The sequence below is a fragment of the Camarhynchus parvulus genome, chromosome 1, assembly GCF_901933205.1.
Source record: "Camarhynchus parvulus chromosome 1, STF_HiC, whole genome shotgun sequence".
In the NCBI taxonomy this organism is placed as follows: Eukaryota; Metazoa; Chordata; class Aves; order Passeriformes; family Thraupidae; genus Camarhynchus; species Camarhynchus parvulus.
In genome coordinates, this window is record NC_044571.1 from 99697145 (window position 1) to 99724427 (window position 27283).

Consider the following 27283-nt stretch of genomic DNA (forward strand, 5'->3'; position numbering starts at 1 on the left):
GCCGGGCGGCGCGCGCGGGGCGAGCGAGGACGGCGTGAGGCGGCGGCCGGCACCGAGCGCCGAGGTAAAGCCGGACCGCGCTGCGCCGCACCGGCCGCCGGCGGGAGCGTGCGCGGTGAAGGGTTGGCGGCGGGGGTGCCAAGGCGGCGCCCTTCGGGCGAAGGGCGCGACGAGGCTGGGGTCGCGGCGCGTTCACAGGGGTGGTGCCAGTGGTGCGGCCTTTTCCCGGTGCGGCCCGGCCCGTGCAGGGTCGGGGGTCCCGCCCGCGGGGGCGCCGGGGCGGTGGCGGAGGCGCTTCGTCAGCGCCGGGCACCGGCGGCAGCTTTCCCTCGGCGGTGCCTGGCTGAGGTATTGCCCCTTTCCCCCTAGCCCCCTCCTTGCTCGGCGGTGCCTGGCTGAGGTATTGCCCCTTTCCCCCTAGCCCCCTCCTTGCTCGGCGCCTGGCTGAGGGTATTGCCCCCTTGCCCCCAGCCCTCTCCTTGCTGAGGATGTTGCCCCCCTCCTTTCCCCAAACCCGCTCCTTACTCGGTGCCTGGCTGAGGGTGTTGTGCCCCCCTTGCCCCCAGCCCTCTCCTTGCTGAGGGTGTTGCCCCCCCCTTTCCCCGAGCCCGCTCCTTGCTCGGTGCCTCCCCCGGCTCGCAGGGGTCCCCTTGTGCCCCGCTGACCCAGGCATGAGTGTCCCACGCCGCGCTGCCCGGTGCTGTTCGAAAGGACCGGCTCTGCCCCGCTGGGAGGTCGGCGGGATCCCCGCTCTGCCCTGCAGCTGGTGTTTCCCTTTGGGGGGAGCCGGGGAAGGTCTGCTTTAGATTGTAAACAACGAAATACAAATCCTGTCCGTCCTGTTCTCTGCGCTGAGATCCTCGGCGTGCTTTGGGGCTTGGTGGAAATGTAGTAATCACAAAAGAACAGTTACCCCTTTTAGCCTGACAGTAATCCTAAAATCATCTACAACTCCGTCTTCCAAATCCTTATTGAACTAAAAAAGGGGGGAGAAAGTGTTGTAGCAGTAGAGATAACTGTATGTGGAGTAAATTTTGACAGACGCGTTACCTTGAGGCACTTGAGGAAGGGAGTTTGTGTGGAAAACATCTGGCTGCAGTAATGGAGTCATTTCAATTTACTATACATTAAGGTGATGAGGCACTCAGACTGCTCTAGCATATAGAATCAGTTCTTTAACCTCAACTATTACACCATACAGTAAGAAAAGAAAGGACTATATTCCTGTCAACAGTGAATTAAACCATCTGAGGTAGATCACAAAATACTATTTGTGATATGAGTTTAACTTTAAAGATTACTTGACTAGCATAATTACTCTTGGATGCCCTAACTCAAGTGAATAAGCCTGTATGTGCCTTAGCAAGCAGTGAGGCCCAAAACAGGCAGATTTGCCGAGAGAAACAGTTGTCACTGAAAACTGAATACCCACTGTGTTTTTCAGAAGGGTTCCCTTTGACCCGGCTTAATAAATCTGCAAAAAAGGTTAAATCCCTTAGTATTTGAAATTCTTGAGAACTTCTAGAGTGTGTTTTCCAATGTACTTCAAAAAAGAGCCTACTCTTGTTGTCTGGGTTCATCTTGTGATGTGAACAAAACCATAATAAATTGAGTGTTTGGGAAGTTTGCTTCGCGAGCACACTCCTGATTTTAACTAAAATGTTGAAGTAGAGCTTTAGCTTCCATCAGCTGTATCTTTGAGTTTATTGGAAGATCTTAATGTGTTAAATGTTTAATTGCTTTTAATAGGTTCTAAAATTCTTATGCAAAGGATATTTTGAACACTAATAAATTTCTTATGATAGAATGGGTCTAGTATTAAAACCCATACCCTTTACCTGATGCTTTGGATCAGGTGGGCACTCTTGTTAGGTGTAGAATAGACTGGTCTTTGCACATGAGTTCTTTAAATCCCAAATAACTCTGCTCTATGGTTCAGGGAAACATAGCTCAACAAATCTCCTTGTCATTGTCATCCCCGCCTTCCACGTTTGATAATCAGCCTGTTTCTATAAACCTTTCATGGGTTTTCTTTTAACCACAGTCCTGTCTCTCTCCCTGCTCTGGGCATGCTGGTGTGGGGCAAAGAAGAGTGGTAGATCAGTCAGAGGGTTCATGTTTGTGTCTGAATGCTGGCATTTTAATTGTCCTGTAGAATTTGACCACTGAAAGTTTCATGGGGGGAGGTTTTGGGGAGCAGGAGAAAACCCTGTGGTATTCATAATGTGAGTCCTGTTTATATGTAGACCTCAGTCAAACCAGAGGCAGTGTGTTAGTTGATGCAAATGTGGGTAGGAACAAAACATTGAGTGAGCCAAAATTAAGTGCTGAACCAATCATTGAGTTGTGTAGATTCAGTGGGGATAATGTGTGAGGATCCACCTGCAGGTTTCCCTGCCCCCCACCTCTGATTCAGAGGTAAGCAGTCTGGAGAGGGACTAAAAGTGATGGAAAGGCTTACTTTGCTGTAACAAATCGAAGACTGCATCACAAGTCACTCTGTTTCCAGCAGTATGCAGTGTTTCTTGGTTAAGGCACTCTTTAAGGGTGGAAGAAAGTTTTATTTTTGTTAAGTATGAAGGGAAAATGTAGTATTTGGTATAAAAGTGAGTTAGAAGGTCAGAGGAAGGCTCAACTGACCGATCAGCTGCTGAAACTTTAAAAAGGGGAAAGTGTGCTGTGAAGGGTAAATTGACTTTAGAAGCATTGGTGAAATACAAATAAATTGAGTTTAATGATTAAACATACATTGGAGAGTGGGAGAGGTGTAGCCTAGGGTATCAGTAACTAAATATCTTTAAATGAGAGCCTGTATCTTAAAGAATATTCAATTAATCTTAAAAGTTGTGTTGAGATACTTTGTTTGTGAATGACTTTATTTGAACTGTTAACATAATGTTTGTAGGTGTTTGGATCGCAGTCTTGGCCCATTGACAAATGCTACAATAAGTAAATATATGGCACTTGCTTGCCCTGTTCATGCTACTTTTAAGGTCATCAAATCCCAGAATCCTGGAGTGGTTTGTATTGGAAGGGACCTTAAAGATCATCCATTTCCAACCCACTGCCATGAGCAGGGACACCTTCCACTAGATCAGGTTGATCCAAGCCCTGTCCAGCCTGGCTCTGAACACTGCAGCGATGGGGCAGCCACAGCTTCTCTGGGGAGCCTGTGCCAGGGCCTCACCACCCTCACAGGGCAGAATTTTTCTCATAGCTAAGCCTGCTTCCTTTGATTTGAAGCCATTCCTCCTTGTCCTGCCATTACAGACCCTTGTCCAAAGTCCCTCTCCAGCTCTCCGGGAGCCTCTTTAGGCTCTGGCAGGGGCTCCAAGGTCTCCCTGGAGCCTTCTCCAGGCTGAACACCCCCAGCTCTCCCAGCCTGTCTCCAGAGCAGAGGGGCTCCAGCCCTCAGAGCATCTCTGTGTTCTTCTCTAAACTCATTCCAGAAGATCCATGTCACTCTGATGTTGGGATCCCCAGAGCTGGAGATCAGTATTTCATGTGGTAGCATCCCAAAAATGGTTATTTACAGGTCAGCTAGTAAGATTGTGTCTTTTGACATCATATGTCAGACAGGAAATAGTCTACAGTTTCAGGATGGGAAGACTGAGACAGTTTGATGTAATTTGTTGGAGACATTTGCTAGACCTTTATTATCTGAAGCCTGGTCTAGTTCATATATATATATATTTAAGTTTTATTATTATATATTGTTAGTTCTGATAAACCTGTGCTGTTCTGTTTTCATAGAAATGTTTCTGAAGTTCTTTCTGATTTATGTCTAAAACATTTGCAGGTTTCTTTCAGTTTCACATACTGTGAGGAACAGTTGTGGAAACAAATCAAAATTAAACAGATAATGGCAGAAATGAGATTCTAAATATCATTTCCAACCAGTATTTTCTTTGACTTGGAAATATAGCTGTTTTGCAGTTCTTTCAGCTTGTTTCTTGTGCCCTTCTAAGTACATCAAATGGTTAATTTAGTATTCATCATACATATTTTGACATACATGCTTCTAAATGGATTGTGATAGTCATTCAGATGAAGTTAATGATGTGGTTTGTTTAACTGTAGCAATGAGTGGAATATGTAGCTCTAAATACAAAGGTGTTTGTCCTTTAAGCAAAGGCAGGAGTTGACGGTAGATTTTAGTTGTGCATGCTTCACTTGTCCTAAGTGAATATTTTATTGTCTAACCTAGTTCTTATTTAAGAAAAAATAAAAGCATTTTTACTTGTATTTTGGGGGTGTTGTGTTTGTGGTTATTTTTGTTGTTGATAGGTGCTTTGGGTTGTTTTTTGTTGTTTTTTTTTAAGTTCTTTGGAAAGTCTGTGCATTGTTATCTTTCCAGAGCAATTCTCTGTGAATACCAACACAACTGAAGGGCTGTAAGTGATGGAATTTTTCAGAGGAGTCTCTGAAATCCCTTCAGACCGATTTCATTTTTTAGCAGTGAAACAAACCAAATACCACATCATGATTTTCATCCCTGATCCAAAAATTAAACAATTAGCATCATCTAAAATAATGGCAAAGTGCAGAGTAGTTTGGGATTTATTTGGCTTTGATACGGACTTTGTGTCATCCTCTGGGGGAAGCTTTTCAAACTTCTGTTCTTTGGAAAATGTCCATGGTTACGTGGTATCACTCTCTTTTTTCCTTTTAAAATCATGGCTTCTGGAGGCTTGTTACTACTAGCATTCCCAGGATCCCCCATGCTCTCCTTCCCATGTCCCAATTTCTCATACAACTTGCAAATACTGAGAAAAAACGTGTGTGTTCAGTCTTAAAACCTGGAAAACAAATTAAGACTCTTAGCACAGACTTAAGACTTGTCAGACTTCCGTGATTGTTTTTAATACTCACTTGTGACTTGACAGGAGTCCAAATGCAGTGTTTAAAATTATGCTACAAAAATACGAACTAGTAATTTTTAAAAATCTCATATAGGTAATTTAGCTGTGAATAATATCTTCCATGTTTTGGACTAATAAAGAAGACAATTTAGAATTATGACTCTACTAATAACTGAAGAATAAATATACTTTCTTCCTAAAGGAGAAAGCATTGTTCTTGGGCAGCAAAGCTTGCTTTTTGTGCTTTTATCACTTTTTTCTTTTGCAGTCTTTTTGAAGATGAAGCAATGAACATGCACAATAAAATGCTTGTTCATTCTTTGTCAGCATAATGTGAATCAGCAGCTATTAACCACTGTAGGCATTCATCTGTAATATAACTATTTCCTTAAAAGGAGAGATAGCTGGGGGCAAGGACGGAGAGATAAAACTGTAGAAAAAAAGCCTTTGCAGTGTGTTTTGAATGAGCTGTGTCTTATCTAAACTGTCTTGTTTTAGCAGTAGTAAATTATAGTTGTCGCTTTGGACTTGACATGTGTGGATGACAGAGCTTTTTTTATAGGCTAAAGTAAGTGTAAATGTCAGCCCTAAGAAAACTGATGGACCTACTAGGACTTATTCAATAGATCAGCATAATAGGAGTAGCACCAAGAGTTTTGTTTTCTCCAGGCTGTATTTTTGACGGTCTACAACTGTATTTTTGCCAACTGAGGAGTTTGTTCCAAGAATACAGATATTTTAGAAGCATGGTGCTAACTGAACAGACCCTTTTGTCTGCTAGGTGATAAATTAATCTTGCTAGTTTTACCATTTTTGTGATCACAACTAAATTTACGTCTGGGTGCCCAAGCTCAAGCAGCTTAGAGGGCAGTGACAGCCAAGGTGTGTCCTGCCTGGCTTCTACAGGTACCAGGGGGAGCTTTGCGCTCTGCTCTCTTATTTCAGACCTTCACCAGTGTATAAGTGACGCTTTCTGCAATTGCTAGAGAGGATTGATACCCAGTGTGGTATTGCTGGATGCTTGTTCACTAAGAAAGGACTGAGGAACAGGGGTTTGTTTACATTTTTATAACCGTAAGCTGGATCATTTATGGAAATTATATAGTAGGTGCAGATCAGAAAAAAGCCAGACACCTGTAGACTGAGTTTATTTGGATGGTAGGGCTGCATAATTGATATCTGAGGCTAGACTAAAAGCTAGCTCTTCTTTGTAGGAATATCTGAATTGGATTTATTCACCAATGGAAAAGAAGAGGCTTTTGCTCTTTAAAAGAAAACTGAGCTCATAGGATGTAACTCTTGTAGCTCAAGTGTTTTTGCTTGGCTCTTGCTAGAACTATGGCTTAGCGGAGCTTAAAACAGAAGGACCACAGGTCCATTTTTGCTGGTTCATTGCCCAGTTGCTCTTGGGTACATTAAATTGATGGTAACAAGGTAGATTGCTGTGTTTTGTTTGGCAGTGAGTCTTTGAGACAATTGTTAGGTTTGGGTCCTAGATTGAGCTAAATCGGATGCCTTTGGATGAGTCCTTTATTCCTCATTGTTCAGCTGGTGATAAGGAAATTCCTGGTCACAGAAGCACAGAGAGGTCCTGCTGGATAGGAGTAGCTGCTCTGCAAGGCTTACTGCAGTGCTGGTCCTCAGCTGTCCAGGAGAAGAGGGAGAGTGTCAAATGATTTCTGTATCAAAACCTCCTCCAGTTTACTCCGCTCTTCTGGTTTTTTTTCCTGAATTTGAATAACCTGTAGTTTGGAGGGGAAAAAAGAATTTGGGAGACAAACTTTGATGCTGCCTCTGGATTTGGTGTTCCCAGTGCATCATGGTGACCATTAGATACTGGAATTTAATTTTCCAGGTCCTTGGATTTAGCACGAAGAGTGAAGATTGTAAAATGTAATTAGCTGTTTTTCCTGAATGTCTAAGTCTTCAAAGTAGTAAAGATGTGACTGTCATTGATTTTCATGGGTTTCTGTGCTCTGATTTAGTATTTTTAATGACACTTGAAACGTTCAGAATGTTCAAAAAACATTTTGGTAAACATATATACAAATGTGTGTGCTTTTGTCGCCTTCAATGGCAATTTCATGCCTTTTAGCTTCCTTCAACTCTTCCAGGACACTTATTTGTCCACAGGATGTTGAGTGCCCTCTTACGTGTGGTGGTGGTGCTGAGCTTGGATGAAAGTGTGTCTGCCTTGTGTGAGATTTTTGTGTGGATGAGGAATACATCACACTATTTTGAGTTCTACTCTGGCACTCTGTTCCTACTCTTGTACTCTGCCTGCACTGGATACATTCCTCAACAATGTTACCTGTTTAACTACTATTTTTCTTCTGTAACCTAGCAACAACAGCTCCTTATAGCTTTACTTTTACCTGGTTTCAACCATCACGATTCTCATATTTGGAATACTTTTTTTTTTTTCTATCAATGGGAAGACTTTATGGTTTACCTGAGGATCTGCAACAAGTGATGACTCTTTAAAGCAGAGACTGTGGTGGAAGGAAGTGAAGGATTTTATATCTCCCTTTATTCTCCAGTCAGCTAGTAAAGAGCAGTAATTGTTATCAGGTGTAAGCACTCAGATGAGCAAACCTGCAGCCTAATTTTAAAGTACCTTACACTCATTGTACCTCACAATTACCTTCCTATAATAATGTAATGAATGACTTTGAATGCATGAGAAAAATGAACCTTGGATGAGATGTGTATTTTACAGTGAGTCCTGATAAGCATCTTGCTTTGGTCTCTGTACTGTGTACTTAAACATGTATTCCTTTTTTAAATGTGGTTGCAGTACTAATTTCCATTAAGATAAGTATGTATATGTTCTTTGGAAATACATATATATATATATCTATATGTAGTCTATATATAGTCATTTGGATGGAGAGATGTCTAAATTTACTGAAGATATGGTAATTTTGCAGGTAACTGTTGGGCATAATTTTTATAATTGTGTACTAGTAGGGAGAAAAAATGGAGTTACTTCTCTTAGTTCTTTGATAAAGCAGAGTAAAGTTTTATAACTGGTACTTAGGAGGAAATATTTTTGTCCTTATGCAAAACATTATTTATCTCAAGATCACTGATAAAGAATGAAAACTTTGTGGTAGCAGGCTTGGTTGTGTTCTCAAAGCAGAACTTGATTGGTTGTGCTTCAAGTGTTCATGTAGGTTTTATACTGGCATGTGTGTATGCTTATGTTCACAAGCTTTTTTAATTTTCAAGAGTATGAGGTTATGAGGTGTGCAGGGTTTCAGGTGAGAGGAATTTGAGGAATGCTCACACTATTAGTTTTCTTCCACAAACTGAGGATTTGTAGTAAGTGAGCTTTCATGGTGTTACTTCTTTAATCCTTCCAACCTGTGCTATAAGAACTATTTTAAGTTTTGGAAGATCTTTTTGGACTCTCCATATTTTTTATGGCAATGTCTGCTACAAATATCTTAAATAATATTCTTGGATTTTTTTTTTCTTAGCATCTTTTGCCCTCAGTCACATGGTTGTTGGCACCTCATTTGTGAGCAGTGATTTCCACATACAGGCATCTGCTTGTGGAATACTTTTCCAAGTGATCTGTGCTTACTTTTAGTTTTCCTTGATTGAAGGTTACTTTTAAAATACAAATAGCATTATAGGAGTTTTAGACTGCTTTCCAAGGATATGATTTGTTATTGTTGTTTGTAGGATCAGTTTTCCTTTTTAATACCTGTCTGCTGATATTAATAATATTTCTGAGAGTGGAAAAAAGAGCCTGATAAGTAATATTTGTAGAAAATTAAATTACGTAAAATGCACAGAAAAACCTAGAAGGCCTGTCCTCATGACAATTGCAGGACACACTTGTAAGTTTAATTGAATTGTTTTCTCTGCTTCATACCTTTTTCCCTCTTTGTCAACCCTATCATAAATAAAACTAATTCTAAGACTTCTCAGTGCTCTAGAAGAACAGTTATAGTAGAAGAGAAATTAAACCATTTACAGAGGAGATGTACTTTTTCTCTTTGCTGTGACAGGAAGCGTTCTTGTTGTGGATGTGTGCAGAACAAATCTAGTTATAGAGAAGTTATTTTGTTCTCACACTGCTGTGGAAAATCTGGTTGGCTGTTGTGACAGATACAATCATAAATGTGTAACCCTGCCCTTATTACGCAACTGGAAAACAGAATTCAGACATTCACAAGTTTGACCTATTAATTCTTAAGTGTAACAGCTTTTTACAGTGGTTGCATTTTCTCTTTCCCGTTTCATGCTTTTGTTTCCACCAGCATTTTCAGTTTTCTGATACCTTACCTTTGGATTTCTTTTTATCGTATTTGAGTAGCTAAATTTTACAAAGACTGAGAGGAATTTAGTGTTTGAGTGTAGTGTAGGAGTGGCATTTTTTGGTTTTGTGGCATTTTTTGAAGGCTCTCCTAAAGCTTGAAATGCTTATTAAAGGTAGCTTTTAAATACGGAGGGGACATAACTTGGCTGATGAAGTCCAATTAGGAAGTACAACATTCTGTCAGAGTAAAGTGTTAAATGGAGTTATGCTCAAACGAAGTATTTCATTCACTTATCAAAAAACAGAAGATAGTGGGTTTTTTTGGTTTTGTTGTTTGGGTTTTTTTGTGGTTGGTCGGTTTTTTTGGCAGCTTAAACACTGTAAGCTTTCCCTTAGTGCTCCAAGTTGTCCAGAAGCTGTTTTGAAAGGATGGTGTGTGTCTCACAGAGATAAGTGAGAAGGAGGGTTAACTCTTCTTTGCATTAATTTGTCTGTATCTATATAAATAGAAATAAACTAGTGTGCCTTTTAGCCTTCTGTGCTATGGAAGTGTAATGAACTGAACTGGATATTGGAATGATTGGAATAAATTATTTTATCAGGAAAAACCCAAAAGCAGCATTTATGATATGTGTTGTCTGTCTGAGGGTTCTTTCTTCATAGAAGATAGGAAAAAAAAACCACTTTAAGGCTTGTCTTTCACTATAGTCTGCCTCATGAGTTTTGCCTAAGTGTTCACCCAGAATATGTCCTGTCTGTAATACTTCCCTGCACTCCCCACCACTGTGGATTTAGTCTTCAATTTTTCTGGTTTGTCCTCTGTTCCTTTTTGGGGTTTTGGGGTTTTTTTCACCTTGTAACAAATACAGAGTTATAGTTCATTAAACTCTGTGTGCTGTGAGATGTGAGCAATATGATAAGTTAGGCTATAGAGCAATCCAGTTAGGAATATATAATTTATATTGCACTGGTTACTTCTCATAAGCTCTTATAAAAATAGAATTTCATGAATAGCAGTTCCATGAGGAATTATTTTGTTCCCATGTAAATTGACTGGAAATTAAATATTTCCTAAGTTAATGAATCTGTAGTCTTGTTATTAGGTATGTGAAAACATTTAAACTGTTTCCTTCCAAAAATAAGCCCTTTAGGATTAACAGTGCATGGTATATAGCACTTTACCGCTTCCTAGCGGGAAAAACTCAAGTTTGTGGAACTTTAGGGATTTTCCCCTCAAAACTTCTGTTTTCACCGTACATTTGTACATTTTGTTGGTGAAGTTAAGCAGACAGTGTTCCATAAGGGAGTGGGAAAGGCAGGGAGTGCTCATGTGCTCTGCGCTTCACTGGGGTCCAGACTAGTACTCTGCTGCTATTGCCACTGGAAATGGGGATCTTCTTCTTCCTCTTTCTGTTCCAAAGTTCACTCAAAATGCCCGTGTGCCGTGAAAATAGCTGGAGCAGTGAGTAACCAGGAGCACAGTGTGGTTGGTTTTTCCACAGTGTGTTTAAATATGTCCATGCCCTGTGCACTCCCCATGTTGTGAAAGCTTCCCCACACCTGAAGGCTGATTTGCACTGGCTACAGTTTCATTATTGCTGGGAGCTGGCCGATGGCAACAACCTCTGTTGAGCAATAGAAGGATGAGGCAGTCCCGTGTCAGCTGTGAGTCTCCACAGCTGTGCTCAGTTGCAGGAACTCTGGGCTCAAGTGTAATCTCAGTGCTTGCTTTGTTAAGGTATAATGTGTCCTAGGAATACCTTATTTTCTTTGCAGGATAATTCCAAATCTGACTTAAGTGGTTTCTTGATTGAGCAAGGACACTTCTTCATAATATTTTTTCTTCATTTTAATTTGAAGAAGGGCTCAATTGAAAGTGAAATACAGTGTAAAGATCAGATTTGGAAATGCTTTCAAACTTTGCACTCTCTAGCAGAACTGCCTTCTCCCTAGCCCTTCTATTTTTCTGCAAATTTAAGAATCTTCAGAACCATTATGTATTTCAAGGTTTTAAATATTGTGTAACTTTAACTGTTGTTTATTATCCAATGAATACAGTTATTTTGGAACTTTGTCAGAAGAGAGACTATTCCATTGCCAGGTGATCTGAATCATAATGATCCATTGGGAAAGCAAACTTGTAACAAGTATGACAAATCAAGTAGTCATGGAAGAAAAGGGGGGAAAAAGTTTGTGTTAAGGCAGTTAGAGAATTCAAATTTTAAAACAAAACACCAACTTACTAGAAAATCTGGGTATTTTACCAATGCCTGATTGGTTTAGCAGACAAAATACTTTTGAAAGAAGACAGAACACATGTATTTTAGTCTGCATTAGGTGAATCAGTAAACAGAAGTAGCTCACATAGTATTTTGTTAGAACTTTAGTTTAATGCATTTGTTTTATTTCTCTTTACATTTTCATAGTCTTGGAGTTAGAATACACCAATTACTAAGAGTGAAAGCTTAGATAATTTCTAGGTGTTACAGTAAATGTATATCTCTGAATCACTAGGCTAATAGAGAACTGTTCTTTATTGCTGAAGTCCATTTTTTGGTCTATGAGATTATAAAAGCTGTGTTAAGATGCACATATCAAGGTTTGGGTACTGTAAATATCACAAGCATGTGTTTATTTGAAGTACTAATTTGAAGAACAGTTAGCCCAGAACAGTGCGCATTTCACGTGCTCATGTTTCAGTACCAATAGGTTCCTGTTGGACATGACTTTCAGGGGTACAACTTGTATTCTTTGCTCCCCAGGTGTGAAGCACAGAAGCATGCTTTCCCCTGAGCCTCACACCACCAGCTGTGATACAGAATGTCTCTAAGTGAGAACAACAGTGTGGTGTTTGCCTATGAATCCTCAGTGCACAGTACCAATGTACTCCTCAGCCTTGACGATCAGAGAAAGCAAGATATCCTTTGTGATGTTACCATTTTAGTGGAAGATCAGCGATTTCGGGCTCACAGAGCTGTGCTTGCAGCTTGCAGCAGTTACTTCCTTTCAAGAATTGTGGGCCAGGTGGACGCTGATCTTATCATCACTTTACCGGAAGAGGTGAGTGTCACTCCCTTCTGCATTTTACCTGCCAGTGCTTCTAATCTGCTTTGTTCCGTTCTCTTTTTGGGAGGCTGGTGTTTAACTGACAATTTAGAGTAGGGAATTTAAGAGCTGAAAGACACCAACCCACAATCTGGGGTACCAGAAATATTTTTATATCAAGTATTTAATATGTGTTATATTGTAAAGACTAACTGCTGTCATCTTAGTCTGGGGTCTGTTCGTTTTTGCCAGTGTTTTTATTCTTTGACTTTAATCCCAAATAAAAATTAGATAAATGACTACTGCAAGAGTTGCTTTTCTAGGTCAGTCACACTAAGAGTCTTTCTACAATTTTTTCTTGCTTGAGCATAGGTAGCCAGAAATGTGTAAGAGAAAGTGAAAGGAGTAGAGTGTTTTTCCTCTCTTGATCATTGCAGTTTTTGCAGTGTTTCTCCCTTAAATAGAAAGAAGGTACAGTTTTTAAATACCATTGTATTTTTTTCTTTCAGTTTCATTTATGAATGCTACTTATTTGTAAAGACACTTTTGTTTTGTTAATTTTTTTTAATGTTTGTTAGTGTTTTTGTTTGTTGTGTATGTTAATGTTCGTTAATTGTTTGTAATGTTTTTGTTGTGTTAATGTTTTTTTAACTACACTAGGTCTGAAGACATGTTGACAGTTTATGGATAAACTGTCTTTTGCATTCTACTTCCCCACATTATGAATGATGAATTAATGTGGTGGTGTAATCTCCAAAGCACATTTCAAATGCTATTTTAAGAATTCTTTAGGAAGGTCATGTTTACAGACAGTTTTAAAGGACTGGTCTCTGTGCAGATCTCATCAACTTCATGTGTTGTGTTCTTTAAAAAGAACATACCAAACAACTACTAAAAAAAACCAAAGTAAACAAACCCTCAACTGATTCTTAAATTGAATTGCATGAATAATTCATTATTTTGCTGGCAGAAGGATTCAGTGTAGTTGATGCATTGATATAGTGCCTTATTTAACATAAAATACTGGTCATTTCAGTAAAGGCAGGGAGCAGAGTGTGGACTTGAGTTTGAGTATTAATAGTGGACCTACTGCTTTATTGTTCATTTGCAGAGAAGAGGCTAAAGGAAGTGTCATGTAGTTGGTGATCTGTTGTGGCTTTCTACTTGATTCCTTAGACATTGTTTCATGTGTAGAAGATCTTGCACAGTTTCTAATGACACAGTTTTTGTTTATCTCTGTGTTCCTTGATAGGCAACTGTTGTGAATGTTCAATTACAATCACTTGCTCTAAAGGGGCTTTAAACTGGGAATTCTGTTTGGTGTACCGGTTTTGAGTGCCTTTCTTCAAATCTATGGGAGGAAGAAAGGAGTAGGTGGCTGTAGTAGTAAATAATCATATGTGGTCAAACTCAATTTCTTCAAACTTTTTTTTGCATGAATGGTGCATAAGACTAAGTGATTAATTGTAGTTTTTGAAGAGCAATTACTGTTAAATACCAGCAGCATACTATAGAGTAATTAGTGTACAACTTGCTTTGAAATATATCTTTGTGAGGTTGGAATCTGGTTACTGGTTTTCAGTATACAGCATTATTTTCCATTTTTAGTACTGTGCTGTGAGAATGTTTTATTGAGACAGATCACAGTAAACTGTCACAAAATGTGCATGATAAAATTGTATCAGAAGAATTGTTTCAGAATGAGTTTGACCAGGTTTTCACTATAGAACAAGTCTGCTGCTTTTGTCCTGTGCTCTGTCCTGCTGGCAAGACAGGTAAATTTGTGTATTTCTCTGCTTAAACCCAAATTGACCATACTAATTTTTTTTTTCATTTGTTTTTGTAACAGGTAACACTTAAAGGATTTAGTCCTTTGCTTCAGTTTGCATATACAGCAAAACTAGTTTTAAATAAAGACAATGTGTCTGAAGTTTGCAAATGTGCAGAATTTTTGGGTGTACGCAACATTGAAGAGTCCTGCTTTCAGTTTCTCAAATTCAGATTTTTGGACTTTAAATTGGATCAGCAGGAATGTCCTAGGAAGAAGTGTTGCACACAGCATTGTCAGAAAGCAAACCCTAAAACTGGCCATGTGGATGATGGAGACCTAGAAATAAATTATGAAGTAGAAGCTCTTCTGGAAAAGGAATATAGTCAAATTCCTGACACAAAGCCCTGTAAAGATGAAGAAAATGCTAAATCATCACCTATTCTCCAAAATAATGCCAATCAAAATTGTGATCCTGTACATTTAGAAAGGGGTAGTGCTTCCAGCTTATCTTCCCAATGCCCAAAGTATAGAAAATTCCAGAAAGCTTTTGGAAATGACAAAGTTAATACTTCAGAGTCCAGTTCCAGTATTAAAGATGTTCAGGTACCCCCATTTGCAACTTCTCTGGAGAAGGAAATACCTGATAATGATGGCATACAAAAAGCTCAGGAGTGTGTGCCTATGCAGCTGATCTCAAACTGTGAAGAGACTCAGGTAGAAATGGAGGAAGGGGAAGAAGGCATTCAGAAAAAAGAAGAGTCAAAGAGAGATTCTGTAACTCAGAATGTGTCATGTCCTGTGGAGAAAATGGATCTTGCTGCTTTCCCCCAAAACTCTGCTGCACCTCATGGACTCAATTCTGTGTCTATTTTACATAGTTGTGAGCAATATGGTAACTTGAATTTCAGTAGTATGCAAAACAACACAGTCTTAGCTGAAAAAGCTGTGTCAGGTGCTGGAGCTGGAAATGACAAAACTGAAAGTCAAGGTAACCCATCTTCAAAGGTGGATTTGTGCGTTAGGGAAGCCACTAACATCACCTCAGCTGGAGATCGAAGCAGCGTGGAGAGAGAGATAGCAGAACAGCTAGCACAGGGCTTCTGGAGTGACATTCACAGCGCAGATGCCTGTCAAGTACATTTACCGCCTTCTAAAGAGTACTCAGAGCCCTCGTACTTGGGGAAAAAATCAGAGTGCCCGTGGCTGGGGATCAGGATCAGTGAAAGCCCTGAACCTTGCCCTCAGCGAACTTTTACAACACTGAATTCTGTCAATTGCCCCTTTATAAGCAACCTGAGCACTGAAGGATGCTCCAACAGCTCTGAAATAAACAGTGGAGATTATGTTCAGGCACAGCAACAAGAACAATGTCCCTATAACTATGTGATAAGTTTGGGAGAGGATTCGGAAACTGACACTGAGGGGGACAGTGAATCCTGTTCAGCAAGAGAACAAGAATGTGAGGTAAGAATATCCTGATGGATCCTTTGCTGCCCAGTCTTTTAAGGCCATATTAAAAAATCTGAGTTTTCTTTGTTTTGGGGTTTTTTCTGTGGCTGCTTGTTTTAAAAAGTCTGGAACTGAAACTTTAACCATTCAGAGGTTTATATGGAAGATCACTTTTATTCAGTCTCCCTGAATTAACAGTATGAAAGTATTTTTGATCAGATACTGAAGTGTTAGATGCCTACATATTAATCTTTTAAGATTTTTTCTGGAACAACCGTCAGAAAAGGTTGTGAGCCTTAAATCAAGACATGAAGGTTCATTCTTTGATTTTTTTTCTTTTACCTGCTTCACTTTAGAGTTTAAGAAAACTCTAAACTTCTTGGAACCTTTGTTTAATAGAAACTTGGAACCTTTGTTTAATAGAAATTTACCAGTTTTCTGAGCTTGGGGTGGAGATGAGAGAGAAATGATACTTCAGATTTAATGTGAAGTGACAATTAAGCTTTTAAGCTGGCTTCAGTAGCTGTAATAAGAAGGCGATATTATTCTATCTCCTTCTCTAGCACTAAGTGATATACCTGGAACAATTTCCATCTCAGTTCTTAGAATCATGGAATTGCAGTGTAACTCTGCATGATGGATCATTCAGTGTTACAAAAATTCAGTTGTTATTAAAGCACTAGGGTTTTTGTCTTTCAAGATGCAGGGCCTTACTGAGACTGAACATAAGTGGAACATGCCATCAATACAAAAAAATCTGGAATGCTAAACAAAAGTCCAGAATTGGTTAAATACATTCCTCACCTTTATGTGACAGAGAAGGTAGTACCATTGCTGAGGACAGTACTCTGGGATTTTTTATTATTTTTTGCCTGTTTGTCACCAGTAGTAGTAGCCAATCAGAGAAAAGATTTCTCTGTGTTCTTTTTAAACTAAATTCAGATCTTTGATCACAGCAAGATGACATATTCTGCTACTTACTATACTCAAATGTAAGGATTAAAATAGAATGTCTTTAATTGGATACTCAAGACCATAGTGATTATTTTGTAAAGGTAAATATGTTTTTCAGTATTAGTCAACACTTTGTGATCTCAAATGCTTTTGTAGCTCAGGTATACAACAGTAGCAAGAGCCTGGTCCTCTGTCTTCTCCAACTCTAAAAAATAAAAGACAAATATTGTAATTTCTGTATTTTAAGGAAATGCCTGTTTCAGATGAACTTTTCCTGCAGAAAAAAAAAAGCATAGGTATAAAAATGTATGCACTTTGCAGTCTTAATAGCAGCTTTGGGAAAACTTTAGACTATATTAGTGAGTCTTGACACCTGTTTTATATCTCACCAAACTTCTTAGAGTGGATCACCTGCATATTTGATGCACACACAAGTAGCTTTCAGCCTACTCTGAATCTGCTTGTAAGGATCTATTGTAATGTGCAAATACTCTATTGCACCTGTGCTTGAACTCCTGTAGTTGAATCCCCTGGATTTTATCCCATCATCTGGTGGTTCTGTTAGTTTGCTCTTGTCTCTGAGATGTGGGAATAAAGATGAGTTGTGTGGTAAAGAATGCTTAAAATGGAAACTTGAGTTTTTGGTGTTTGTGTGTATCAGTTCCACCTTGGATTTACAACTGTATCTCACATTCTAGGTAAAACTGCCGTTTAATGCACAAAGGATTATCTCACTTTCCAGAAATGACTTCCAGTCATTTCTGAAAATGCATAAATTAACTCCTGAACAATTGGACTGTATTCACGATATCCGGAGACGAAGCAAAAACAGAATTGCAGCGCAGCGATGTCGCAAGAGAAAGCTTGACTGTATACAAAATCTTGAATCTGAAATTGAAAAACTGGTATGTATAAATACTCATTGCTGTTGTCATGTCTTTCTCTAAACATCTTGACTGCCTATCTGGCAGTAGCTTGAGAGTGGGGTGATTTACTACTCTTTCCACTCAAGCTTAAAAAACTTTATCAGTCTTGTATAACTCCTTAGTAACTGTTCTAGATTTTTCTGAACCTTGCTCTGAAGTACACACATCTTTCCTTCTGTGGACTTGTTTCCAGTCAAATAAAACCTGCATCACAGCATAATTTTTGGTGAATGATGTTTCTGAAACCCATAAGCTTTGAATTTAATTGTACAGAATGGTTCCCAGACTGTTATCCTACACTGCTTTTTGCCTCTTCCCCTTTCTTGCTTCAAGATTTTGTTCCTCTGCTCCTGGTATTGCTCATGATCAAGTTTGCAGTTATGCAATTGTCAGTTGTGTAAGTTCTGTTCTTGGAACACATCAACATGGGCTGGCAAACTGTTTCTGAGTCTTGGATGTTAAAAATGAGACCCTTGCAGAAAGGCGGAAGGTACAGAAGAACTTGGGAAGTTGCTTGCCTTTTTAGCAGTTGCATCAAGATTGTAGCTAAGGAATTGATGCATCCCGATTTCTCAGCAGCCATCTGTTAATATATTTTCTCCTCCTTAAGAAGGCAATAAAAAGATAAATATGTAACTTAGGAGAAATGTAAGTAATCTGAGGTTAAGATTATGTAAAAAATAACAATGGCAAGAAGATAATTGAGTGGCTTTTCAGAAAAACAAGTCTTTGACTCTAATCTCAGTTTCATAGTTGATCATAACCATGTGCATGAAACAGTTCAGTTGTTTAGGACTACTGTACTCTCATTCTTGTTCATGGAGCATTTTAGGCTTGGTGTACCTGAATTTGGTATCTGCATCAGCTGGAACATAGCAGTCATGTTGCATCTTTTTTGACTCAAAGTGAAAAGGAAAGTAAAATTTGAGTCAAATTCCACGGACTGGAAACTTATTTTCTTGTGATCAGCATCTTTCACTGCATCTACTCCTACTTCTGCAGTGAGGAGATAGGCTTTGAAGGAAGGCTTGCAGTGCCATAGAGCTCTGATAAGCTGACAGAGCAGGTTGTGCTCAATGAAGGTGCTCTGTGAGGGAGGGTAATCAGGTGATTGTACTAATAATATCCTTACTGAAGAGAGAAGTTGCATTTCTGACATTTCAGAACTTTTTGCTTGGTTTTGTCATCATGTTGTCATTTCTGTTATGTAACTGTCAATATTTTGCAATACTTGGGCAGGGAATTAAAGGTTGATCTGCAAGATTAGGCATGTGGCTGTTTGAGACTAATAATTATAACATAATATCCTTCTTTCTGTGAACCTGTGCTGGAACAGACTGAATGTCTGCTGTTTGACAGGTAACACTGTACAAGGCTTAGATAATAAGTGTTGAGTCTTGAGAATTGTGAGGTGGGGTCTGAGTTATATGAATCATCCTCTAGGCACAAACATGTTCCAGTTGCATATGTTTTTTTCAACTGTGCTGAAAGTTTCTTCTGAAATTCCTGAAAAGACTCTGTTTGGAGGTGTTGACCATGCCTGACGGATCATCAAACTTGTATAAGCTGTACACAAATACAGAAACCTCAAGATCTGTCCAGGCATGACTTCCAGGTGGATGGAAGAAAAGAGATGTCATGGAGGAGGTATGTGTGGTACAGCCACGTTGCTTCAGGCATGATGGCTACTGCCTTGTTCCTGTTCTCTGTGTCAGTCATGTCTCAGACCTTTTAGACTTTGATCTTCTCATGCTATCATCTGTAATGCAGCTTTGAGAGGGAATAGAATGGTGTAGCAATAGTTTGACAGCTCTTGACAAGAACATAATACTCTGTACTACCAGTTAGGAAATACTTTTTCGTGGAATTCCTTATCCTGGTTTTCAGTATGTGCAGCATGTTGTCTTGTATTGGTTTCTATTTGGTGCTGCTTCAGTTTTTTTCTCTCTCAGAAGATGCTTGTGGTGTGTTTCTTGGAAAAGTCCTATATTTGGAACAGGATGACCCCTGCCTGACTAGAGGCTGGAGACTAACAGCTGGCAAGTAGCTTTGACAAGCACCTTGGGGCCTGGGCAGACAGCAGGCTGGGCATGGGTCAGCAACATGTCCAGGCTGAAAGGCCCTCAGTGTCCTGGGCTGTGTTAACAGGACTGCAGCCCCCTGTTGGAGGGCAGTGGTTGTTTCCTATCTTGGCACATGTAACACAGAATTGTTGGGTGAAGGCCATTGGGATGGCCAGGCCTGAAGTACTTCTGTGGTGAGAGGCTGAAGAAATGGGACTTCTACCTGGAAAAGGGGTGGGGAGACCCTAATGGCTGCCTGCCCATATCTGTGGGGCAGTCCTTGAGCTTATAGAGTCTTTGGTAGTGGAAGATCTTCAGCTGCCTGAGGGAGTACTTGGCAGCAAGAGAACGACAGACATGGTCTCAAATTACAATGGGGATTTCATCTGAATGTAAGGAAAGTTTTTTCCTCCAGCAGGGACAGGCAGGCAGTGGAGCAGCTCACCCTGAAAGGCTGTACATGTGCTGTCTTTGAGGGTTTTATGGCATGGCTGAGCCAAGCCCTGAGCAGCCTGATCTGACCTGATCTCTGACTTTGTTTTGAGCAGCAGGTCAGACTACAGACCTGCTGAGGTACCTCCTGTCCCAAGTGATTCTGTGAAATTGAAAATATTATGTTAAGTTCTACTTCTATTGAAGAAAAATATTGTTCAGTGCTGAGTCTGTTATCTGGGAGAGTTACCTTTGATCATGTCTTTTGATCTTCTGTACTGATAAAGTCATTTTTTTACCTTCCCATATAGCCTTTGCTTATTGACCTTTCAGCTGAATCTGGATGTTCTTGTTGGTCACTAATGTTCTGTATTTGAAAACACACAAGGGCTACTTTAGGAGATGTTGACTTGTTAGAAACAGCTCTTTCAGAGGCCCTGTGTATATTCACATTCCTTGTACTTTCTCCTGGACAATGGGATGACCCTGCCTGAGCAGAGAGGTCAGACCAGATCACCCACTGTGGTCCCTTCCAACCTGACCCATCCTTGGATTTTTCACTTGGAAACTTAAAAGGAGGGCACTTGTGAGGGGGAGCAGAGTAGAGGACAACTGGTCTTCAGAAGCACTACTGTGCTGAAGATTCTGTAACTGAGGAGGATGTGTCAGTGCTCCAAGAAAAATGTAATTGAGATCTTGTTATATATATTATAGCAGGGTGAGATGGGTGAACTAAGTACATTCCTTACCAGGAGATTCAAAAGAGCTCTCAGTTTATGATGATCTCAAAACTAACTGACATTTTTTGTAGTATTAGTATAATGCTGATAAAATAAAACTATTTAAATGTATTAACCTGTCAACAGCTTCAGAAGGGGCATGAGGAATTGATGCTGGAATAACTATTTCTGAATGTTCATGTTTGTTTTAAATAGCAGTCCAGATAATTTTGTCAGTCCATAATACACAACTGAGTGCCTCTACATACCCAAAAGGTAGTAGATGATCTGCCTAACGGAATGGGGAAGATTATTCTGATCAGTATTGAAAAACACCTGGAAGACAATGCAGGGATCAGTCACAGCCTGCACGGCTCCAAGAGGGGAAAGTCCTGCTTGTCAAAACTGATTTCCTTGTATGACAGGGTAACCCGCCCCGCTGCTCTAGGAAAGCCAGTAGGTGTAATCCTCTTGGACTTCACCAAGGCTTTGGACAGGCTCCCACAGGATCCTTCTGGACAAAATGTCCAGCCCACAGCTGGGTAAACTCATCATGAGGGGGAGAGCCACTGGGTCATGGCTCAGGAGCAAATGGTGACAGTGACTGGGTGACATCAGGCTGGCTCTGGTCCCCAGTGGGGTTCTGCAGGGCTGCATCCTGAGCCCTGTGCTCCTCACCACCTTCATTAACAGCCTGGACACAGCACTCCATGGAACACACCCTGAGTTTGCCATTGACACTAAACTAGGAGGAGTTGTCAGCTCCCTCAAGGGCAGAGAGGCCCTGCAGAGACCTGGACCAGCTGGAGACTTGGACAGTCACCAACCATGTGAGGTTTAACCAGGGCAAGTGCCAGATTGTGCTCTGGGACAGGACAGCCCTGGCTGTGTGCATGGGCTGGGGAAGGAGAGGCTGGAGAGCAGCTGTAGAAAGGGACCTGGGGCTCCTGGTCCGTGGCCAGCTGAACGCGAGTCAGCAGTGCCCTGGCAGCCAGGAGGGACAGCCATGTCCTGGGGGCATCAGGCACAGCATTGCCAGCCAGGCAGGAGGGGACATTGTCCTGCTCTGCTCTGCACTGGGGCAGCCTCACCTCGAGTGCTGGGGCAGGTTTGGGCACCATGGTTTAAAAAATGGCATTAAGCCATTGGAGAGCATCCAGAGAAGGGTCATGAGGATGGGGAATGTTCTGGAGGGGGGAAATCTTATGCAAGGTGACTGTGGGCATTTAGTCTGTTCAGTCTGGAGAAAAGGAGACTGAGGGGAGACCTCATTGAGGTCTTCAGCATCCTCTGGAGGGCCAGGTGCCAATCTCTTTGTGACCAGTGACAGGGACTCGAGGAAACAACATAAAGCCCAGTCATGGGAGGTTTAGGTTGGTTATTAGGAAAAGCCTCTTCCCCCCATAGAGTGGTTGGACACTGGAACAGGCTCCCCAGGGCAGTGGTCACAGCACCAAGCCTGACAGAGTTTGTGTTTGGACAAAGTTCTCAGGCACAGGGTGTGACTCTTGAGGTGTCCTGTGCAGGCCCAGGAGTTGGACTCGGTGACCCTGATGGCTCCTTTCCAGTGTGGCATATTTTATGGTTAACAGCTGCTCCCAATATGCTGACAAATAGAAATTTCTTAGCCAAGTCCTCTTTCTTCTAATTTTAGACAAAAAGAACTGGCAACAACTGTTTCTCTTGCCAAATGTTGCCTAAACTTAATCAGTTCTTTCAAAAAGAAGTTGTAGAGGTTGCAGTATGAGGTTTCTCTGCAAAAGGGGATGTGAAGAGGAGTGAAAATAATAGAACTTTCCAAGAGTGAATTGACATAACAGTAGCTGTAACACATAGTCCCTATGATTAAAACTTGAAAACTACTTAAGGCCTTGTTTTTTTTCAAAACTCTATCGTCTTTTAATTAATTAATTACAGAATTTAAAATGTATGTGTTGCAACACGTTTGGATTCGGGTTCTTTGTCCTTTTCATTCAACTTCTTCATGATGGTCTTGGTTGTTCCCTGTCCTTTGTCATTTCCTCATTTTTCTTTATTCAAAAAGTTGCTTGTTTCCATGATTAGATTTCTCAGTTATCAGTGTCTTTTCATCTTTAGCCAGTTCTGTCAGAAGCCTCAGAAAAATTCACAACATTGAGGCCAAATAAAAGCTTGATTTAATACAGGCTACTTTTTTCTGCTTGATATTTATTGTTGAGTTGCCATCCTGTTTGTTGCCACATGCTTGGACAATCCTGCTGCATTATCTCTAGGTTGTTAGTTGTACACCACATCTTCTTTCCTTTACCTTTCTTAAATTTTCTAATTTAGGAACTATACTTAACTCCATTGTTTGTCCTGTAGTGGATTTGGCACTTCTTGAGAATGGAAGTTACTTTAATCTAGTGGAATAGTAGCAATAGTTAAAATGTGATGTTTTTCATCATTTCAGCATTTCAGTTTTAAAATACAGATCTCTATGAAGACTGCCTAATGTTTTGTTGGCTCATTGGTAATGGTTTGTGTTATCCTGTAGAACTAGTGTTTCAGGAATATTTACAGTAAGTGCAGCTATGTTTCATTTGCTCAATAACTACAAATTACTCCTTTGTCTGCCAGCATGAGTTTGGAAAAAGCTGCATATCTGAAAAACCACATCAAATACCTTATCTCATGATGCTTCCAGAGAGGTTAGGATTGGCCTTTTGATATGTGTTTGATTGTGTTGCTGCTTTCTTTCTTAATGCCAAATTACTTCTGTTTCAGCACACCAGAGTATTTAAAGTCTTGGTTTAGCTTTGATAGGAGCTTAAACCATAGTTCTTAGGTTGAAATGTAGACTAAAATACTGTTTTTCTTTTTGCAGCAAAATGAGAAGGAGAATTTGCTGAAGGAAAGAAACCACATTTTATCAACTCTGGGTGAGACAAAGCAGAATCTGACTGGACTTTGCCAGCAGGTGTGTAAGGAAGCAGCCTTGAGTCAAGAGCAAATACAAATACTTGCAAAATATTCTTCTTCAGATTGTCCACTTTCATTTTTGTTCCCAAAAAGAGAACAAACAGCTCCATCTGATAGTGAGCTTGTGGTAGCAGCATCTGTAGAATCAGCAAATGGTCTTTCAGGTGTCACCCCTACAGCTGAGCAGAGTTCCCGTTACCAGTGTGTCAAAAGTGTGTGTGAGGCCACGTACGACCAAGTCCAAGAACTGCACCCGGTTCCTGCCCGATCATTGGAGCAGACGTCGCTGCTGGAGCCATGTGGGCAGAGCAGTGGCATCACAGACTTCTGCCAGCAAATGACTGACAAATGCACTACAGATGAATGAATCTCTCTTCCCCATTGCCAGCCTCTCAACATTGCAACTAGAAGTGGAATTGAGAATTATTGGAATGTAACTTACTAAGTGAGAGAGAAGATAAAACTTTTATCTTTTGAAACTATATTGACAATTCCACGGTCACCATTGGCAAGCTTTGGGTTTGTTCTGTGTAGTTCTAGAAGGTAATTTGTATGTGTCAGCCTTGGGGCTTTTTCTGTGTGGGGGTGCCAAGGAGGGTTCAGGAAAGCTGTTGGAAAGTACAAATTCCATGCACAGGTGCTTATTTGTGAGGAAGTTTTGTTCATATATAGAGCAGCCTACTCTGATTTATGCCACAGTACTTAATGCCACTCTGCATTTTAAGGAAAGCCTCCTGACAGCTGTTTATGCACAATGACTTCTATACCTGGAATTCTTCTAAGACTTCTTTTTTCCTGATAAACAAACCTTAAGAAACATATATAGCTCTGTAAATGTTCATTTTGTTGATGGGGTAAGTTACATGACAGGATGGGGAGATTTTGAAAAGTGCACTCTGGTATTGCTCCTTGCTTCCTGCTGTTCCCCTCCCCATCCCACAGAAGACTTTTACTGAACTAAAGTAGTAAGCTACTACTACTGGTAGTAGAATTGGTTAGTGGTAGGCTTTTATTGAATAAGTGGTTTTGTCTTGTCACTCTAGTCCAGAATTAAAAGAACTGGAGCAGCAGAGGTGCTGCCACATTCTGCTCTCTTCTCTAAATTTAGTGAGAGGAATAACAAGGCACTGTGGAAGGCAGACATCTGAAACTGGTGCAGTTCTTGGATGAGTGTGCATTGGATCCTCTGGCATCTGAATCCCATAGGCTTGTTAAAACTCACAGCTGTATTGTGACTTCCTGTCCTAGCACCTTCAAGCTTGCTGCTTCTTTGTGGCAAGTTGGAATCAAAGTATTGTGAAAGTCTAAGGACAGACTTTTTTTTTTAAGGTATTCAGGCCACATTTTTTTATTTCAGTGCCTAACTGCCTAAAGTAAGTTACAAATATTTGTTCTCTGATCACTGGGACCAGTAAAGTTCTATTTCAGAATCAATCTTCAGGATACTTTATGGCTAAACCTGTATTATATTTTCAATGGCTTGTGCTATTAGTATAGCTATATAAAAAGTTTATTGAAGAAATGAGCTGGAGATATTTCCTTTATTACTTTGTGAAGGAGAAATTCAGCTACTGAAAATAATGCCCATTTTCTAGATTTTTACATAGCAGTGGATGCATATTGTATACCAATGATGCTTTGTTATTTAGACGCTATTCTCACACCAGAACTAAGTATTGAACCTCACCACAGAAAACTTTGGGTTTGCTGGTTTACAAAACATGAAGAATCTTGTACAAGCCAGTGGAATTCTTCATTTCCTACCTCAGAATGTGTATTAGCTTTTTGTGTCTTTGTGTGCATGTACAGTAGGCAGCAACTAAGCAATGGCCCTTGTAAATACTGCTTTTCAGTTTTACCTTGCAGCAAGGCAAAACTTGTTCTTGGCAAGGCTCTTCTTTTTCCTCTCCCCACCATCCATAGGTAACATAGCATTAATAAATACAGTAAGCCACTTATTTAAAACAAAAATTTAAAAATTACCAGATTTCAACAGGACTTCTCATAACCAGCACACAACACAAATGACTACACTACCTCACCTATGGGACTGATTGATTCAAATCTCTAGTGAATCCTTGGATTTTCATCATATATCATTACTTTTTTAAGGGAAAAAATATGCTGATGGCGCATAGCTTGTATAAATCACAATGCTTGCAGTAATTGAAATTCAGAAATAAATACTACATGGCAGACATCATGATAATTGGATTGAAATTCTCTTAAATGACATAATTGAAATATGATGATCCTGTATATGTATGACTTTATGAAGCTCTCTGGGCTTTTTCTTCAGTTTCTGTAGATTCCTGGTTAATTTAATCCTGTCTCCCTCCCATGCTGCCACCTTGGGAAGCATTTTGCTCTTATGTCTCCATTTTGTTTGCAACAAGAAACAATAAGAAACAAAATTCAAAGCCCAAACCTCTACTGTTCATAACTACTATCACTTTTAAAGCTGGTGATGCTCTGAAATTACGTGGGCAATGGCATTAAAACATTGTCCTAATAGTGCATATAGTTGGAATTCCTTGGGGTCAGTCCTTATTCTAACGAGGTGGAGCATGTTTGTAGGGAATGGCTGTCTGGGAGCTTATCCAGTGGCCCAAAGCGCTGACACACTTGGCTGCAGATATTGGAAAACAAGGTCAGTGATGACCAAGTGTGAGGCTGGAATATCCCTAAAGAGTTGTGCTCCACTACTGGAGTCCGGGGATCAGCCACAGCCTGAATTCCTTATAGTTGATGGTGGAGGGATTCCAGGGCAGGAATCATGGCAGTCATTGACCTATGATAAAAGTAACATCATGTTTTTAAACCTGATAGGAACTTGATGAAGTTTGAGGGTAGGTTTTTGCCTGACCAGCTGCATCTAAGTAATTTTAAAAATATTTATTTAATACCATAGACCTACAAGTTGCATGTTGACTTCTATAAGCCTATATCATCAACTTGCAAATGTTACGAATGAATGACAATTTTATGATACAGAATTCTCAGGAAAATATTTTTGGAGTTTGGTTTTATTTTTTTCTCTTCCAGTAAAGAAATACTCGGTTTTGAAATAGTAAAATACTTTGTTAAAGCATGTTTTAAAATACTTTGAACAGACTATCTTAAAGCCATATGGGTATGATGGCGTACAGATTGTAAAATAAACAGATAATTACAACAGTTGATTTTGTATTTTTCATAATTCAGTATTTTCTAAGTCTGCAATAAAAACCACTATCCTTTCTACAAAGGCTTTTCTATTTTGTATAAGTTTTCTGCTGTTAAAGTCTCTACTGGTGTATTATTCATTTATGTAGTACTGCTCAAACAGTTGTGAAAATGGTAGCAAAGTAGTCTCTATATAGTTTATAAATTTAATAGGCCCAAACCAGTAGTTTAGGATTCTTCAGACAAAGCTGAAATCTAATAATACAGAGAGAGGTAATTGTACCAAAGTTGGGTGTCTGCTCATGATATTTCCTCAGTAGTGTGTATTTTGTTCTATTGATTTTCTTTTTTAATTGCATATTCTTAAATACATGAATATTCTTCTCAATCTACTGAAGATTAAATTTGCCATGTGGAAGACCTGCTGTTTCATATGAATGAGAGAGCCAAGGTAGGCAGAATTTAAAATAAAAGCCTTAAAAATGGTTAACAGATAAGTAAGGAGTGAGAATAATATAGCAATACAAGTAAGTTGAGTATATCTTGTTAACTTGAGAAATTACATTTAAGGCTTTCTTGGTACGTGTTAATAGTCTAGTAAGAATTCAGTATGATACTTCAACAAGATTTCCTAATTTTTTATAATCTACTATTTCATATTTACTGTGAAAGAGGAGGAGATGGATG

General features: G+C 39.9%; 1 protein-coding gene across 1 annotated transcript; it reads left to right on the forward strand.

Moving 5' to 3' along the window:
- BACH1 (BTB domain and CNC homolog 1) lies at positions 1–26657 on the forward strand. The gene is made up of 5 exons (XM_030957640.1): positions 1–64; positions 11895–12192; positions 14027–15412; positions 17050–17256; positions 23337–26657. The coding sequence occupies exons 2-5, from the start codon at positions 11953–11955 to the stop codon at positions 23796–23798; spliced, it is 2295 nt and encodes a 764-aa protein (XP_030813500.1). The 5' UTR covers positions 1–64; positions 11895–11952; the 3' UTR covers positions 23799–26657.
- The last annotated feature ends 626 nt before the right edge of the window (positions 26658–27283 follow it).